Genomic DNA, 16,948 nt, shown 5'->3' with positions numbered 1-16,948 from the left:
CCCCCCCCCCCCCGGGCCCAATAAGAGCCCAAAAAAGCCCGTACGTAAGGACTAGTGTTGATTCAAGAGCCCGGTTTTAGATATTTATATGGGGCCCATCAAGGGTCCACGCGCTTCCACGTGGCGGTCGCTTTGCGTCGCAGCAACACTCTCTCTCTCTCAACTTCGAAGTGTCAAGCCCTTCGTCTCTCTCTCTACCTGTGTGTATCTAAGCCAGATTCTCTGTTTCTCTTCTCCATTAATGGCGATCTCTGGCATTTGATTCTCTTTCTAACGGCAGAATACAGCTACTTCTTAGTTACTTCTTTTTTTGGAGGATTTTCATTTCCGGAAATAGAGAAGACACAGAAGCTCCAGCTGTCCGTTGTAGCCCTATTTTTTTTTATAGGTTTTCGTAATCATAGGAATCACTCAGATCCGAAAATCTCTCTGTATTTTCTCCCTCTGTCGGGAGAATTTGAATCTCTCTCTCCTCGGCTGCTGTTCATCTCTTTCGACTGTGATTTCGTGTTTTCGGAAAAGTTTTTAGTCCCAGAGAAACCCAAGAGGTCATTGTAACGAAGCTTTCGGTTCTTCCTTACATATTTTGTTGTCATTCCAAAGTCATTTGCTTCGATCTGAAATTTTCCAGTTTCATTCCGTCTACTTAGTTTTTGGTTATGCCCTCTTGATTTTCTTTATAAGGGATTTTAGGATCTGGGGATATATAATTTCCAGAATTGATTTCTGCAGTCTTTAGATTTCTGGTAGGGTCTTCAGCTTTATTTTCAGGGAATTTTTTTATTGGGTTTCTATTTGGGCGTGGTCTTCGAATTGAATCCATATTGTCCGTAACTGGTTTCGTTTAATGTATATAGAAGCTTAATTCGACTGATTTGTGTTGCATTGAGGATTCGAAAAGTTCGAATCTTGGTATCGTCTTGGGGTGGTGTCCTGTGTTCTTGATGCTGGTGGGGAATTTCATTTACAGAGAAGCTAGGTTTTGCGTTAAAGAAGAGGCATACAGAGGGCATTTGAATCATACAGTTTCCTGGTTGGGATCAGGGAACTGAGGAAAATTATGGGCTGCATTTGCTCGAAAGGAATACAAGCAAATGGGTATGTAGAGAACAACCATGTTAAGGATGAAGACTTGCCTAAAAACTCGAAGAAACAATCTGTTTCTACGAGGAATGCCATTGTGGAATCCGAGGAAGAAGGTCTCAATGGCAATGAAGCCACCTTGAGGCTGATACCCAACGATAGTAAAAATGCTTGCTTGACGCCAGTATCGTCTGACGAAGCGGAGAAGAAGGATGGTTTTGAGAGAAAATCTTCTAAATCTGTGTTCCAGAGACGGCCTGCCATGGATATTGGGAGTGGGGATAATGTAGGAGTGTTGCAACCTAGGATGACTAGAATAGCAAGCATCTCCAATGGAGAAAGAGGGGCTCAAGTTATTGCGGGTTGGCCCTCGTGGTTGGCTGCTGTTGCTGGGGAAGCCATCAATGGATGGATTCCACGCAAAGCAGATTCATTTGAGAAGTTGGAGAAGGTGAGGTTTTTGTTTAACTATGTTTACACTTACTGTTGTCAGGAACTTCCAGTTGCTAGAGAAAAATCATGACATAGTTCTAGTTATGTTGTTGTTGTGTTTTGACAATATGATTGTCTTGGGCATGAAGAAAAACTGGCATTGCCTGTGTTGTAGATTGGTCAAGGGACGTACAGCAGTGTATACAAAGCCCGTGACCTTGAATCAAACCAGATAGTTGCATTGAAAAAAGTTCGGTTTGCTAATATGGATCCTGAAAGTGTTCGGTTCATGGCAAGAGAAATAATCATCCTACGCAGGCTTGACCATCCAAATGTCATGAAGCTCGAAGGTGTGATCACTTCAAGGGTATCTGGAAGTCTGTACCTTGTATTTGAATATATGGATCATGACCTCTCAGGACTTGCTTCATCCCCGGGGATTAAATTCTCTGAGGCACAGGTAAAAATATATCATATCCTGAACCAGTGCAACTCGTTTTATAAATCACTGGTGTTAACTGATGATTATATGTGTATGTGTTTGTGTGTGTGTGTGTTGGTTGTGATATTGTGTGGTCAATTCTTATGCTTACAGATAAAATGCTATATGAAGCAATTGCTTCATGGGCTAGAACACTGCCATAGCCATGGTGTTTTGCATCGTGACATCAAAGGCTCGAATCTTCTACTTGACCGTAACAACAATCTCAAGATTGGTGATTTTGGTCTGGCTAATTTTTTCCGGGGCCACCAAAAGCAGCCTCTCACAAGTCGTGTTGTGACTTTGTGGTACCGCCCACCTGAACTTCTGCTGGGGGCTACAGACTATGGAGTTACAGTTGACCTGTGGAGCACTGGTTGCATACTTGCAGAACTGTTTACTGGGAAGCCTATTATGCCCGGAAGAACTGAGGTTTTTTATTTACTGGACGAAAATTTCTCTTCAAAACCTCGGTTTTACCGCTTAACATTAGAATCTACAGTCTGTTAAACCAAATCCACAGATCCTTTCATTTTCTTGTATAAACAGGTGGAACAGTTGCACAAGATCTTCAAACTCTGTGGATCACCTTCCGAGGAATATTGGAAAAGATCGAAGTTGCCACATGCAACCATCTTTAAACCTCAACAGCGTTATCAGAAATGTGTAGCTGAGACATTCAAGGATCTTCTTCCCTCTTCAGCTTTGGCCCTCTTGGAGGTCCTTCTAGCTGTAGAACCAAATGCCCGTGGAACTGCTTCCTCTGCCCTTCAAAGCGAGGTAAAGCCATGAAATTTTGCTATATCTGTAACATTTAGGCTTTTATACTCGATTACCTTTTAGAACTTTTTCTTTTTCATTCTGGTTAACATTTGTGAATTCATATCAAGACATAACAACCTTAAAAACGCAATTGCTTTTACTATTGCAGCATTGATGTGTGGTTTAGTTGGCTTTGTTCAGCTGGTTGTTATGTATAAAAGTCTTCAAGTTTCCTGTCTTAATCTTTTGTTTCTGTTGGTTTCTTTTTCTTTACTTCAGTTCTTCACGATGAAGCCTTTTCCAAGTGATCCATCAAGCTTACCGAGGTACCAACCAAGAAAGGAATATGATGCTAAGTTCCGAGATGAAGAAGCAAGAAGGTAAGATAAGGAATATCATATGGTAAAAGACTAGCCTTTCTTTGATTCATCAGCCTTGTTTACGAGTCCCTTTTCTGCATGACCAGGAAAAAAGGTGCGTCCGGTAAAGGGCAGAACGAATCGAAACGGGCAGCATCTAGAGAATCTAAAGCTGTACCAGCTCCAGATGCCAATGCCGAGTTACTGGCATCAATACAGGTACTTCTACTTTTGTTTACATACTAGAGATGCGTGTATATATATAGGCCTATGCATCTATCTTATTGTTTTCTTTCTTGTTCGGTCCCCCCCCCCCTTTTGGGAAGAAACGGCAAGTACAGAATAATGTGACGAGTGTCAGTGAAAATTTCAACTGTGAGGAAGATGCTGGGGCTGGTTTTCGGATCCAACATCCGAATGGAACAGCCTTAGGGTCTTCGGTTAATATGAATGGAAATGGAGATGGGTTTCTCGGCAGTTCAAGCCATTCGAAAGAACTGAGAATGCAGAGGTCTTTTGTCCAACGAGGGGCTGCCCAGTTGTCAAGATTCTCAAACCCGGTAGCCACTCGGGGGGATGGGTCACGTTTCGGAAGCGTTAGAGACTCAACAGTGAATCCAAACTATGGACGGCACCAGCAGCATGTGGACGGTGATCAATCCTCTGAGAATGGTGATTGGTCCCAACGTTTACTGGACAAGCCCAAAGCTCCCGTGAAAGATGAATACTCCTGTGGAACGGTAAAGAACAACTCCCATTATGTCGTTCAGGGATCTTTATATACGATTGATATTGGTCACATAAAAACCCGTCTTGTTGATTGCGTTGGTTTTACTTTGAAATGCAGAATCAGGGTTTTGACGGGAAGAACGGGCGGATGCACTACTCGGGACCGTTGATTCCTGCAGGAGGAAACTTAGATGAAATGCTGAAAGAACACGAGAGACAGATCAGGTTGGCTGTTCGTAGGGCTCGGGTGGACAAGACGAAGAAGAGGGACGACGAGAACGGGCAAAGCCAATCGTTGCTCCTCGCGGCGGCGGCTAACGGCCGGTGATATGTAGAGATCTGATTCTCCTTGATTTGCTAATATATAATGATGGCTCTTCACCATGCTTTCTAGTCCATTTTAGACTTTTGTATGGTCCTGAAGGGAAGAAAATAGGGTTTTGTATTTTGTACAGTTGATTGATCTGGCACTTTATGTAAAGAGAGGAAGAGAGATCATTCATTGTCTGAAATATATCCATTCTTTTAATTTAGAATCTCATTTCATAACCCTCTTCTAATGCATCTTTGTTTTAGGTTTACCATTATTGGAGAATCCTACACAAAGTTTTGATAGATGTTTATGTTAAACCCTAAAATTGTAAGATATTTATGATACAAACTCTGAGATTATAAAATAATCAGAATATTCTGAGTTTATTTTTTATACATGCATGTTTGTAAACATATATATATATATATATATATATATAACACCAGGATGATGAACAAATGAAGCAAGGCCAGTGCACATTAGAATAAAAACGGTTGACATTACTTAGCAGGAGCCAATCGAACAAACATAAAGAAGAAACTATAGGTTAAACATTGTCTTAATAAGCTCATCATATAAAATCTATAAAAATACCAAAACATCCAGCAAAATCTTGACACTTTTTCAACTCATTTCCAATCTCTGACTTGTAGTGGAAACATGTTTTCAACTACCTGTCATTTTGGCACAGAAATTTAAATGGTTCAGAAACTTGAGTAAGGCAGTGAGCAGTTCAACTTAAGGCAAGGAAAACGATATTCTGATCAATAGATTCCCAAAGCATAGATATTGAATCGGATAGGTAATAATACCGATGAAGAACAGTGGAAACTTAGAGAGAGCCTTTACCGAGTCATAAAGATGGCGGTTGGATTGCCAGGGGAAGGAGGATTCTGTTTCAGGAGAGAGGCCTGTGGACCGGCTTTCGCAACAGCATCAGGATCGGTTGCAGACATGATCTCAACTTCTTCAAGACCGAGCTGCCGCTTGATCAGATCCACGTTGGTCTGAAGAACCTCCATCTCCCCGAAGGGCAACTTCAAATCCAGAGCCTGAGGTCCAAGAGCTACTGCCTCGTCTTTCTTGAATCTTAGGAATGGCATACAAAGCTTCTGGATTTGTTTAAAGTTGTCTGCCTGCCCATCCTTCTGCAACGTCTCCTTCAGTTGCCCAAGTATCTCCGCGTCGGGAGCAAAACTACGAGTCTGTTGGTCAAATTTGCTTTGTAGAATCTTCAGGCAGTGAGCTTTCCATCCATCGAATTGCTCATTCACAAATACTAAGCCCCTTAACTTGTCCTCGGTCAGTGATGTTACAGGAGCACCTTTCTTACCGGCCTTCTTGGAACCCAAGAGCTGTTTCTGGAGAAGCTTTCTCATCAAAACAATGGAATCTTGCAAATATTTGTTAGCACTCTTGAGAACTAAATCGGGCTCATCTGATGTTGGCCAGCCTGCTACTACCGCAAAACCTTCCTTCTTCAAAAGCTTCCTCCAAACGTATTCTGCATAGTGTGGGCAGATTGGAGTAATAAGACGAGTCTGCACATCCACAAACCTCAATATCAAGTCCCTGTTCATGCCACCACTGCCACAAGAGAGCCTATACTCATCCCTAGCTGCTTGCAAGTCATAAAACCCATTTTTAAGTGCCTCCCTGAACAAGAAGTTATCATAAGCCTTTTCAGTCGATCTGATGCCGATGTTTATCTCATTTTCGAACACCTTATCCGCATATGTAGATGGAGGGCCAGCTCTCAGTGATGATTCAGCAGATAGAACATCTTTTATCCAGGCAATTTCTTTTGTAAGCCGCAAAATTGCAGCGTTAGCAGTCTCAAATACAAAGTTTGCATCGTCAACACCATCACCAGCATCAGCCAAACTAAATCTTGTGGGATCTGACCCAAATTCTTCGATGGCCTGGCGAAGAGTTCTGAAATTTCCAGTTGACTTGGACATTTTTTCAGAATTCAACATAATATGCCCATTACATCTGATCCCAAGTGGCCAGTGCCGCCTAGCCATAATTGCAACATGGTTGTAGATGAAAAATGTCAAATGATTCTGAATAAGATCCTTTCCCGATGCTCGGACATCTAAAGGATACCAGTACTCAAACTCCTGCTTCATCTTATTTAAAAGATATGATGGGATATCCGAAGATTTCGGGTATGGACCATCACAGAAGAGGTAATCCCACACTTCATCATTCATTTGCTGAGGACGGACAGAAGAAGTACTACCTCCATACATGTCATCTCCATGTAAAATGTGAGCAACAGTATAATAGACCATGTAGAGAGAAGAATCGGATAAGGATTCCACAAGGAACTGTTCATCCCAAGGAATGCGAGTTCCAAGACCAAAAGACCGTGAACAAGCCCACTGATTTAGCCAGCTCAAAGTGTGCTCAAAACCATGTCGGGTTTCTTCAGAATAGAGATTCATGTTTGCTAAGCATTCCTCAGCCATTTTCCTCCATTCCGATTCACCATATATTAAGTACCACTGATCAGTAAGGGCCACAACACATTCATCACCCGATCTTGACATTACCTGCTTCTCAGGTTCACTGTAAAGGATTGCCTCACCAGACTCTATGAGTTTTGACTTGATAAGCGGCTTAACTTCTTGGACTTTCCTCCCAGCAAACTCTCCGATGAGCATGGTTCCTTCAGTGAATCCTTTCAGATAAGTCAACCTTTTCGCCTCAGCAAGCTTTTCCTTGTCATTCTGGCTTTTTATTTTCAGATCCAAGCAAACCTTCTCTGCAGCCTGATCCCCGAATTCTGGAATGTTGATAATAGGTACAATATCAAAGGGCAAGACCCATTCATCTTTCACACCATACTTTGCACGAAGAGCAGGCTTTGATTTCAAGTCATGCAAAGCCATATAATCGTCAGGGGCATCACTAGGCACACTAGTAACGATGCCGGTACCTTTGTTGGTGAGAATGGTCAACATGGGTAGAGCGTATATGATCTCGTTGAATGATAGAGGAGACCTCAAAGGGAGCCCAATCAGATCATTCCCTGTCAACTCAACCAGGCAAGAAGGCTTCTGAGGAATCTTCGAGAAATTCTGGTAGGCAAGGTTGAGTGCGGCTTTTTCAGTAAGGATGAAGACATCAGTTTCGTTGATTTCAAAAGCTCCATATTTCCCATCAGGCAATACCCATGCGTTTGTCTGCCCAAACATGGTCTCAGGCCTCAGAGTTGCTGCGGCCAGAAAGACTCTCTTGCCTTGTAAAGGTGCCAACTTTGGAGGGAATGGCTGAAGTACTTCCATCTTGATAAGAGTATACTCCTGAGGCAGAACACCTTCACCTGAAGCACGGTCATGGTCAGCACACGGCTGGCCATCTAATGGTGAAAATATTGTGTATCTACGATCTTTAACAATCTTTCCCATAGATTTCAACTTTCTCATCTGCCACCTCACAAAGGAGTCAAAAAATGGATTCACATCGGTTGTGACAAATGACCGTCTCCAATCACAACCCAGTCCAAAAGCCTTGAGATCATCCACAGCTAATGGAGGGAAGTAGTATAGCCATTTGTATGGATCTTGGAACTCTGCTATCTCACTGTCCGTAAGACCAAAACTGCGCATAATTTCCCACTGATGCAACTGTCCACCGGATTTTGCAGCAACCTTAGATTTCTTTCCCCTGAACTGATCCGGCAATGGTGGCGCATCTCCGCTGTCATCCTGAACTTCACCACCTTTTTTGCTGTCTTCCTCTACTTCGACAGAAAACACAGGGGGGTTCCCAAACTGTTGGATCTCACGAGCAAGCTTATCGGCAGATGCCTTAATTGGCATACCAGTACAGTGGAAGCCAAATGGAAGCAGCACATTAGCTCCTCTCAATCTGTGGTACGCAGCAGCAAACTCAATCTTTGAAAGCGAGAATGCATGGCCGAGATGAAGATAACCGTTCATATACGGGAAGGGAAACGTCGAGAAGAACTTTTCTCCTGATTGCGGAGGACTACCACGAGCTTCAGCCCTGAACACACCTGCAGCTTCCCATTCAGGTTGGACCTCATTCTGAATCTCCAGGAGCTGATCTCTCCTCGCAAAACTTTTTCCTTCAGATGCCATGTCGTGAAGCCGACAGTACCTGCCAAAAAACAGAACTACCCAATGAGACAGAACTAAAGCCATATCCGATGCCCGATACTTAAGAAAGAAAAGACAGCTCTGGCTTCAAAAACTTCAAGTGAAACGTCCCACCACCCAGAAACCAAGAAAAACGTATACTTCACATCTCATCGGAACCGATCGGCATCACACATTTCACTCAAGAAAAATTAAGAAACCCGATTTCTTACAAAGAGATTCACCAAAAGAGTACAAACAAGCCTCGCGCGAAATAATTAGATACCAGAAATCAAACGGACATGGTGAAATGAAGAAAACACCCAAAAAAAGAGAGAAAACTTAGTCCCAACGCGCATGAACTACCTGTGGCACGAGCTCGTCGGAGAAGCCAAACGATTGCACGCCGACAAAACCCGGAGACTAGATAGAGATCGAGCCAGTGAGAGAAGCTGCAGATGCCTAGGGTTTTTCGTCTTGTCAAATTACAGCGGAGACGTAATAGACCGCAAAAATCCCAATTTCACCATTAAGGTCAAGCCGAATAATTTGACTAACGGGCGTTACGGGAATGGGATCCGACTCGAACCCGCATTCAAACCCGTAACCCGGATCCGATTTCCCCCCCTTTTTTGAGCCAGGTCCACTGGTTTGAGACGAGGACGAAACTGAGATACATAGAATAAATAATTTTAAAACTGGAAAGTATGGATTAATGTTTTTTAAAAAAGGAAATAAATTCAATTTCGACAAAAGCTCTTCCTTCTAAGGGAAAAAGGGAAAAAGGGAAAATTTCCATTTCCCGTCACGATTACCAAATCACTCGTTCCAAATACATAAATAGTATCACGATTAGTGTTTGTCAAATTATAGAATAATTGGTTATTTCTATCGATTATCAAATAAATAAAATAGACAATATACTTTCTTTTAAAAAAAAAATATAAAGAATATTACTCACAAAAAAAAAACCCAAACCAAATAGAAAACATATTAACCTCTATGTTTATGTTAGAATCGAGAATTATGTTAATTTTTTATAATTCGCAATGGTATTAATAAATTAGAATACAAATATTATGGTTACAGAATAGTAAATGCGAATTACGAAGACGATGAGTCGTGAAAATACGAGTCCCTAAATCGGTTAAGATTGTAATATTTTTGTGTTGCTCTACGTACTTTAGAAATTCCTTCGTTTTCCAAACAACCATCTCTTGGCATTGCATGCATGCATGATGCATGATGCATGCATATGCAACATTCGATCTCTCACTGCCTTTTGCGTTACTTGTCGATTTCATAAAGTCATAGAATGCAAAAAGAAAAGAAAAGAAGATAAGCTCATATCCAAAAACGAGGACTCGATCCTGAAAATATCAAGCTATTTGTTACTTCAGAAAAAAAAAAAGCATTGCTCAACTCAAACCCTAGGAAGAAACCTAAAAACCACACACGATAATGGCTTCTTCTATAGAGATTATCTTCTTCTTCTTCTTCTTCAGACGAGTTGTTCGGCGGTTTGTTTCTTATCCACGTTAGCGTTTCCGGCGGTTTATTTATTAGTCGCGTTAGCGTTAGCGTTTCCTCCGCCTACGGCGGCTGGGGGATTGTGGCCGGCTTCCATGGCCGTGACACGAGTTTCGTGAGACGGTGAGTCCCGAGGAGTGCATAAAAGTCTTCCCAAGAAATAGGAAATAAACGCAGCGATTGGAATACCGACGACGATCAAACACCACTTCAAGAGCCAGTGATGTTTCACGAACGCGATCGGAGCTAATAATGGGTTCATGTTTCTCTCTATTGGTTTGCTTTTGTGACCATTTGACTCAGAATCGTGTCGCGTTTTATAGAGAAACCCAATTGCAACACAAAAAAAAGAATTGGAAAATTAACAAAATTTTGTAACCATCATAGGAAACAGGAAAAAAAATATATATAAAAGAGAAAATGGAAACATACAATAAGAATAAGGCCCTTGTTACTAAAAAAACAAAGAAGAGGAAAGTGTAATAAAGAAAAGTGAAGAGAGCTAACTATGTTTTTTTAAAGGTTTGCCATTTATTTTAAAAAAAAGAAAAACTACCAAATCTTTGAGGCAATTTAACTTTATATATCTGAAATTTAAATACCGATTTTTTACAAAAATTGAGATGAGATAGTCTACAAAAATACGAAAGTAGTCGATATCAAATACACTGAAATCTTTTTTTTTTAATAATAATTCTAACATCCACTTCGGATCCGTTTTATCTTGCAGTCGGTCCAATTTTTGTGTTTATAAACCATTTATTGTCAATATAAATTCACTTATTAACATTTGAAGAAAATACTCTATTTATAATTTAGTCGTCGCAATAGAATGCCGAAGTAGACTTGTCATAAATTATATTATTTTGTGGTCAACTATCTATAGAGTTAATAGCCTCGGTGACTAATCTCGGACTGATTAATATATATTTTTTTGGTTTACCAAACAAAAAGGTAGATATAATTTGGTTAAAAAATATCGAAAATGCAAGGGTCAATAATAAATTCTATAGATTTTCATGACGCATTTAGTTCAAATAATATTTTATATTTTATATAATTGTAATAAAATAAAATTGATCGTGATTAAAAAATTTTGGTTAATTTTGATATTATGGTATTATTTAGACAATTATATCTTTAAATTCATACAAAACACTAATATAATAATCACCTTTTTTGTTTCAAGCGTAAATAAAATATGTTTTTGGGTGTTTTCAAAAATAGAAAATTTAGATGAAATTTAAATTAAAAGTTGATTGGATAATTTATTTTAAACTAAATTAACTGATTCCAAATAAAATATAAAATAATCCAAAGAAAATTAAATGTTAAAAAAAAATATTTTGTTAATAAATCAAACCAATTTGAATATAAATTCGATATAAAAAATGGAATATATAATTTTGAAAATAAAAATAATCATATCAAAGTCTAAAATATCCAATCACAGTAGAAACTGTTTATTGGGTCTGTTGGGCGGTTTGGATGGATTGGGCTCGGTTTACAACTACATTTCATTTTTCAACATAGAAGTTAATATATACCAAAGCTAAACCGAAACGAACCGGAATAAACCAATCGGAGAATATTCCCGACCAATGGTCTGAACCGCATACATTCATCTCTCTAAAACCCTAATTTATCTCACTGCCTCTCCCTTTTATAGTTTTCTCCGCCTCATTTTGCTCCTCTCTCTCTCTCTCGCTTCTGCTCTGACGGAAGAAATTCAGAACATCTGGTAAGATCGAGCTCTACGGTTCTTCATCTTCCTTCTTCTCATCGCTTCATCGTCTTTAGTTGATATCTTATTTGTTTACAGATCTAAATTCAGAACCCGGAGTTCGTTCCTTCCCCGTTTGAGCAATGGCTTTGGTGAGTTCTATATTTCATGACGTAATTTCTAATTCTGTTGTTTGTTGGCTTAATTGTTCCTCCTCCGATCACATTTTGGTTTATTTGTTGTTTGGGTTTTGATATATTCTGGCGGAGTAGCCTTCTAAGACCTGTATTCCTAATGGTTGGGTTATTTGTTTTCTAATTTCGATTCATCTGCATCTCGGTTCAGTTGGTGTACGATTTAATTTTCGTCTGATATAGTTTCTTGAGGTATGTTTATAGAATGAATTATCTTCCCTTTTGATCTCAAGCGCGTTGTCTGCAATTGTTTGGCTCCAATTTGAGATCCACCTTTTACTGAAAAAGCTTGAGACCTGGATTTTCTGTTCTGGGTTTCATGCCCTCTATGTATTCGCTTGGGGCATGTATTTACTCTATATCGTGAATTGTTGCTATTGGAATTTTTTCAACGGGATCCGCAATTATTCTTTCATGCATGATTGTCTACAAGTCAATATTTTTGTCGCTTTATGTTTTCTTGTCTAATTTATTTCGAGGAAGAACCGTCTTCTTTATATACGTCATCTCTCCTCTGATTTTTAATGATGGATTTCTGTATTTGTGAATCTTGCTATTGTAGGTTATGCACACTTACCCGGGTAACAAAGGTGCCTTCAAGGCACTGATTGCCGCCGAATACACCGGTGTGAAGATCGAGGTGCCCTCAGACTTTCAGATGGGCGTCACTAACAAATCCCCAGAGTTCCTCAAGCTGAACCCCATTGGCAAGGTATGGGAGTTTCTGAAAAGTGATTCCTGGTTGAATAATTTGTGTTTTCTGTAATGCGTTATTAAGAAAAAATTATGGATCTTTGACAGGTTCCTGTGCTGGAGACTCCTGAGGGTCCCATCTTTGAGAGCAATGCTATTGCTCGCTATGGTATAACATCATACAATCTTTCTGCTCTTTTTTCTCTTCTTGTTTCCTTCTCCTTGTTTGATGACTTGGCTTGAGTTTATGTGGACATAATTGGTCTTTTGGTTTTCATTTGCAGTTAGTCGCTTGAAGGGTGACAATTCCTTGGTTGGATCCTCCCTCATCGAATATGTAAGATCTTGTTGATCGTTTTCTTATTTTATTTCATTTGCACCTTTGCTTTTGTTTGTTAACCTAATGTTTTGTATTTGCAATGTTTATGCACTTTTTTTTACTTTGTAGGCTCAAATCGAGCAATGGATTGATTTTGCTTCCATGGAGGTTGATGTTAACATTTTGAGATGGTTCGCTCCAAGGATGGGCTATGCACCTTTTCTTGCTCCAGTAAACCTTTTTTCTGTCTTTTAATCCTAAATTCTTTAAATTATGCTTAATTTATCTAGTATCTTGCACTATTTAGTCATATTTTTGCCTGTTTTTTGTCTCATCTTCAAATGATTTGTATGAATGAAGGCTGAGGAAGCGACAATCTCTGCTTTGAAGAGAGCGCTCGATGTTCTGAACACCCACCTTGCTTCCAACACTTACCTCGTTGGACACTCAGTCACCCTCGCTGACATTGTCTTGGTCTGCAATATGTACTTGGGAATCCGGACCGTCGTGACCAAAAGCTTTACCTCTGCATTCCCTCATGTTGAGAGATACTTCTGGACCTTGGTTAATCAGCCCAACTTCAAGAAAGTAATGGGTGATGTCAAGCAGGCTGAATCTGTCCCTGCTGTTCCCTCGAAGAAACCTGCCCAATCTGCTAAGCCTAAGGCCAAGGAAGAGCCGAAGAAAGAAGCCAAGAAGGAAGAGGCACCAAAGCCTGCTGAGGAGGAAGAGGCGCCGAAGCCCAAAGCCAAGAACCCTCTTGACTTACTTCCTCCGAGCAAAATGATCCTCGACGAGTGGAAGAGGCTTTACTCCAACACTAAGACTAACTTCCGTGAGGTTGCCATCAAAGGTATGACTCGATTTTTCTTTGTCTGAATTGGCAAATGTCACCTAACCATAGGGCTGGCCGTTTTGGGTTTCAGTACGGTTATATTGGGGTTATATTGGGGTTTGGTTTTAGAAAAACGTAAGTCATTTGGTTTTTATATTGAATTTGGTTCAGATTTAGTTTTATCAATTAAAATAATCATTGTTCATACAAATTTTCAGTTTTTCGGTTATATTTTTATTTTGTCCAGTTGGGTTTGCGTTTTGGTTTTTTGGTTTTAGAGAAATCGTATCCTTTTGCTTTTTATATCGAATTCGGTTTGGATACAGTTGTGTTATTTGGTTATTAACCGAATTGACTGCCCTTAGTAACAATGCAGGAGAATCTGTGGGCTGATGGAGTCTGTTACATACATCATCACTTCAGATATATGGTTTAATTGCTTGTGATGTGCTAAATAAATGCAGGATTCTGGGACATGTATGACCCGGAGGGATACTCTCTGTGGTTCTGTGATTACAAGTACAACGAAGAGAACACCGTTTCATTCGTGACCCTTAACAAGGTGGGCGGATTCCTCCAGCGTATGGACTTGACAAGGAAATACGCATTCGGAAAGATGCTCGTGTGCGGGTCAGAGCCTCCGTTCAAGGTGAAGGGTTTGTGGCTTTTCCGCGGGCAAGAGATCCCGAAGTTTGTCATGGACGAGGTTTACGACATGGAGCTCTATGAGTGGAAAAAGGTCGACATTTCTGACGAAGCCCAGAAGGAGAGGGTGAGTCAGATGATCGAAGATGCTGAGCCTTTCGAAGGCGAGGCCCTCTTGGACGCCAAGTGCTTCAAGTAAGGAAAACTAAAAAATCGAAGGTACGATTTTGAAGCCTGAGGTTGTATCTTTCACTGAATAGGGGTTTGCTTTGTTACTTTTTGTGTTCTAGTCTTCGAACCGCTTGAGTCGTCACTTAGCTGCCGATGTTTTCTAATCTAAGAACATACATGGTTTTAAATTATGTTTTTTTTTACTTCTCAATTGTGTGATACAATTGGGTACGATACACAATTTCTCTTTCGATGTTCTGGTCTAGAGTTTTCTGATGTACCCGACTTCGGTCTCGCTTCCTCGGGTTTCTCGGTCATACTACCTGATCTCGGTCTCGTGAAAGTTATGTACCTGTGGGGTGTGGCGAGGGCTCGGATACCCGTGGCGTATCCGGCTGAGGAGGCGAGAGGGTGAATGTGAGCCGAATCCAGGCTAGAGGGTGACTGATAGTCGAGGAGAGACGTTTCTGGTCGAAATCTTACATTTTGTGATTCTGATTTATAAAAAATAATCCTAAAATCTGCCGTTTGAAATCCGTGTGAATACCCAAAATTTGGATGCACATGTGCAGCCGTGTATATTATCTAGCGTTTGGTTCTTTACAATCTTTTTTGGTTTTGCATGAAACCTCCGGTTTTGGTCCCGGTTAAGAACGGTTTCCGGTTCAGAGTGTTGTGCAACGTCATAGAGACATATATAATCTATTTTCAAATATGAAGTTGCATATATTTTTTATTCGATTATTAGAAACGTGTTTTACTACACTATAAGTGATTTAGAATTTTTGTTAATGTACGCATATGTTGCAAATTGATCAAAATGCCAAAAGGAAATAACGTATCGGGCCTCATTACAATACTAGTATAATCAGCTTATATAAATAGCTCTATATTATTTATAAATTTTTGGACTATATTTATACATAACAAGGAGTATTTTTTTCCCTTGAAACTGAGACTAATTAATGATTGATTTTTTTCAGAATTTGCTAAAAAATGTATAAAAATATTTTATTCGTAAGTTTGCTTGGCTATATGGTCGTAACTGCCGACGGAGAAACTGAAAGCTGCGTGTCTTGTAAGCATTTATTTGACTACCAAAATTAATTATATAAAAGTTTTGGGGTCAAATTGCAAAGCCCAGACAACATTTTCTGGGAGAATCTCTTATTTTCTCAGAAAGAAGATCGATCGTTTCTGCGTGCAAGCTAAGTCGCTGAGAGAGAGAGATGAGAGGGACCTCGGAATGTGGTCTTTCATGGCGGCGTCTGGTACTTTACGCCTCAATCTTTCTGCAGTTCGTCTTAGGTTCGTCTTCGTCAGATCAGATCTATCTCTTCTGGATGTTTTTGGCGCCTTGAATTTTGGGTATCTCTTATTGATCTAGTAGATTTGGCAGATTTGATGTTCATTTTCGGTTATTGTTTGGGATTAGGAATTTAATCCTTGGGATTTTGGTCAAATTTTAGCTGAACTCGGTTTCTGAATCCTTGAGATTTTCGTCTTCATAACATTGCATTTCTAGGTCTTTTTCGATCAGAAAGGTCTACGGGTGAAGGTATGTTTTTCATAGTATAGAACAAATGAAAAAGGAGTTTACATTACCATGGAAATTTAGGTTTGTAGTTTCGGTTTTGTTACTGGTTTTCGGAGTGTACAACAAGAGTTAAGTTTCTTCCATTATGTTCATTAGGAAAGGCTTTGATTTATTCTATTTAAATGCAAAACCGCGTCCTGCGAAACATCGGTGAACTGATTGAAGAAATTATCCAAAAAATCTATTATTTTCGGGAAAGGGAGTTGTGGATCGTCTCGGTACTCCAGGCATGTCGGTGTTATGCAAATGCGCAATATGTCACCATTTTTGTGGAAGATAAATCCCAATGCGTAATCTGCAAATTCTGCAAAAGGTTGTAGCAAAGATGTTCTCTGCTATCAAGGTCTGAAAGTGTTGGTTTTGTTTCGCCAGCGATTGGCGACAGACTCTGGTTTTTCTGGTTGATGGTATTGTGACTGTAGTGCTGATTTCCCCCAGTAAACTTCATCTTTCATTTTAGTCCTTATGTTATTCCAATGTGACCATTTCAGGTCTTTCCAATGACACAAAGAGTTCGAGTACTGGAGCAAAGGCTGAACCCCACGCTTCTTCCAGCAAAACAGGCACAAAGGTGGCCCTCGTAGTGATCGGAATCGTGACTGTAGTGTTGTTCTCGTTCTTCCTGTATAAGCTTTGGCAGAAGAAGAAAAGAGACGAACAGTATGCTCGGCTTTTAAAGTTGTTCGAAGAGGATGATGAGCTGGAGGTTGAATTAGGCCTCCGTGATTGAGAACCTGTATCTGTAACCTTCCAAGCGACAATGCCTGAGGTATGTTCTCTCTTCATTCTTTGAATCTTTGAAAGTGAAACCGACAGAAGAAAACGTCTACGAAACCGTCATGAACTCTACTACCACACCTGCATTTTATGGCCGGAATTTTCAGAACCATGTTTTTTCTGTCGGTAGGATAATCGGATTTATGATCATTTTTCTGTTTTAGTAGGATTTTTTAGGCTGCCTTCGCCGCTCTTC

The 16,948-nt window shown here is 40.1% G+C and overlaps 4 protein-coding genes across 5 annotated transcripts in view; 3 read left to right on the top strand and 1 right to left on the bottom strand.

The window, feature by feature from the left end:
- The first annotated feature begins 178 nt into the window (after positions 1 to 178).
- Positions 179 to 4,395, top strand: LOC104823705 (probable serine/threonine-protein kinase At1g09600). Its single transcript, XM_010555392.1, has 8 exons — positions 179 to 1,534; positions 1,691 to 1,975; positions 2,111 to 2,428; positions 2,546 to 2,776; positions 3,038 to 3,138; positions 3,225 to 3,336; positions 3,444 to 3,857; positions 3,965 to 4,395. Exons 1-8 carry the CDS (start codon positions 1,061 to 1,063, stop codon positions 4,172 to 4,174), a joined length of 2,145 nt encoding a protein of 714 aa, XP_010553694.1. The 5' UTR covers positions 179 to 1,060; the 3' UTR covers positions 4,175 to 4,395.
- Positions 4,396 to 4,609: 214 nt separating this feature from the next.
- On the bottom strand, positions 4,610 to 8,782 carry LOC104823704 (leucine--tRNA ligase, cytoplasmic-like). Its single transcript, XM_010555390.1, has 3 exons — positions 8,635 to 8,782; positions 5,009 to 8,290; positions 4,610 to 4,833 (listed from the first exon to the last, which is right to left on the bottom strand). Exons 2-3 carry the CDS (start codon positions 8,269 to 8,271, stop codon positions 4,830 to 4,832), a joined length of 3,267 nt encoding a protein of 1,088 aa, XP_010553692.1. The 5' UTR covers positions 8,272 to 8,290; positions 8,635 to 8,782; the 3' UTR covers positions 4,610 to 4,829.
- A 2,660-nt stretch (positions 8,783 to 11,442) lies between these two features.
- LOC104823703 (probable elongation factor 1-gamma 2) lies at positions 11,443 to 14,631 on the top strand. The gene is made up of 8 exons (XM_010555389.2): positions 11,443 to 11,539; positions 11,621 to 11,673; positions 12,278 to 12,427; positions 12,517 to 12,577; positions 12,693 to 12,745; positions 12,857 to 12,958; positions 13,088 to 13,580; positions 14,027 to 14,631. Exons 2-8 carry the CDS (start codon positions 11,665 to 11,667, stop codon positions 14,404 to 14,406), a joined length of 1,248 nt encoding a protein of 415 aa, XP_010553691.1. The 5' UTR covers positions 11,443 to 11,539; positions 11,621 to 11,664; the 3' UTR covers positions 14,407 to 14,631.
- Positions 14,632 to 15,530: 899 nt separating this feature from the next.
- The window catches only part of LOC104823700, a 3,388-nt gene continuing 1,970 nt past the window's right edge, over positions 15,531 to 16,948 (top strand). Inside the window, exons 1-2 of one of the 2 annotated variants that reach the window (XM_010555386.2) lie at positions 15,531 to 15,686; positions 16,467 to 16,744. In XM_010555386.2, coding sequence (XP_010553688.1) covers positions 15,608 to 15,686; positions 16,467 to 16,705 — 318 coding nt within the window. In that variant the 5' untranslated portion in view covers positions 15,531 to 15,607 and the 3' untranslated portion in view covers positions 16,706 to 16,744. The remainder of the gene's footprint in view (positions 15,687 to 16,466; positions 16,745 to 16,948) is intronic. The other variant, XM_010555385.2, reaches the window with a different exon arrangement.

The sequence above is a fragment of the Tarenaya hassleriana genome, unplaced genomic scaffold (genome assembly GCF_000463585.1).
Source record: "Tarenaya hassleriana unplaced genomic scaffold, ASM46358v1 Cleome4, whole genome shotgun sequence".
NCBI classification, from domain to species: domain Eukaryota; kingdom Viridiplantae; phylum Streptophyta; class Magnoliopsida; order Brassicales; family Cleomaceae; genus Tarenaya; species Tarenaya hassleriana.
Note: the sequence above shows the minus strand (reverse complement) of the source record. Positions and strands in the feature narration are given on the sequence as shown.

Coding starts and splice junctions, on each gene's coding strand:
- LOC104823705 (XM_010555392.1), top strand. CDS start 1,061: ATGGGCTGCATTTGCTCGAAAGGAATACAAGCAAATGGGTATGTAGAG. Junction 1,535..1,690: donor CATTTGAGAAGTTGGAGAAG/GTGAGGTTTTTG, acceptor CCTGTGTTGTAG/ATTGGTCAAGGGACGTACAG. Junction 3,139..3,224: donor CGAGATGAAGAAGCAAGAAG/GTAAGATAAGGA, acceptor CTGCATGACCAG/GAAAAAAGGTGCGTCCGGTA.
- LOC104823704 (XM_010555390.1), bottom strand. CDS start 8,271: ATGGCATCTGAAGGAAAAAGTTTTGCGAGGAGAGATCAGCTCCTGGAG.
- LOC104823703 (XM_010555389.2), top strand. Junction 12,746..12,856: donor GATCCTCCCTCATCGAATAT/GTAAGATCTTGT, acceptor TTTACTTTGTAG/GCTCAAATCGAGCAATGGAT. Junction 13,581..14,026: donor CCGTGAGGTTGCCATCAAAG/GTATGACTCGAT, acceptor AAATAAATGCAG/GATTCTGGGACATGTATGAC.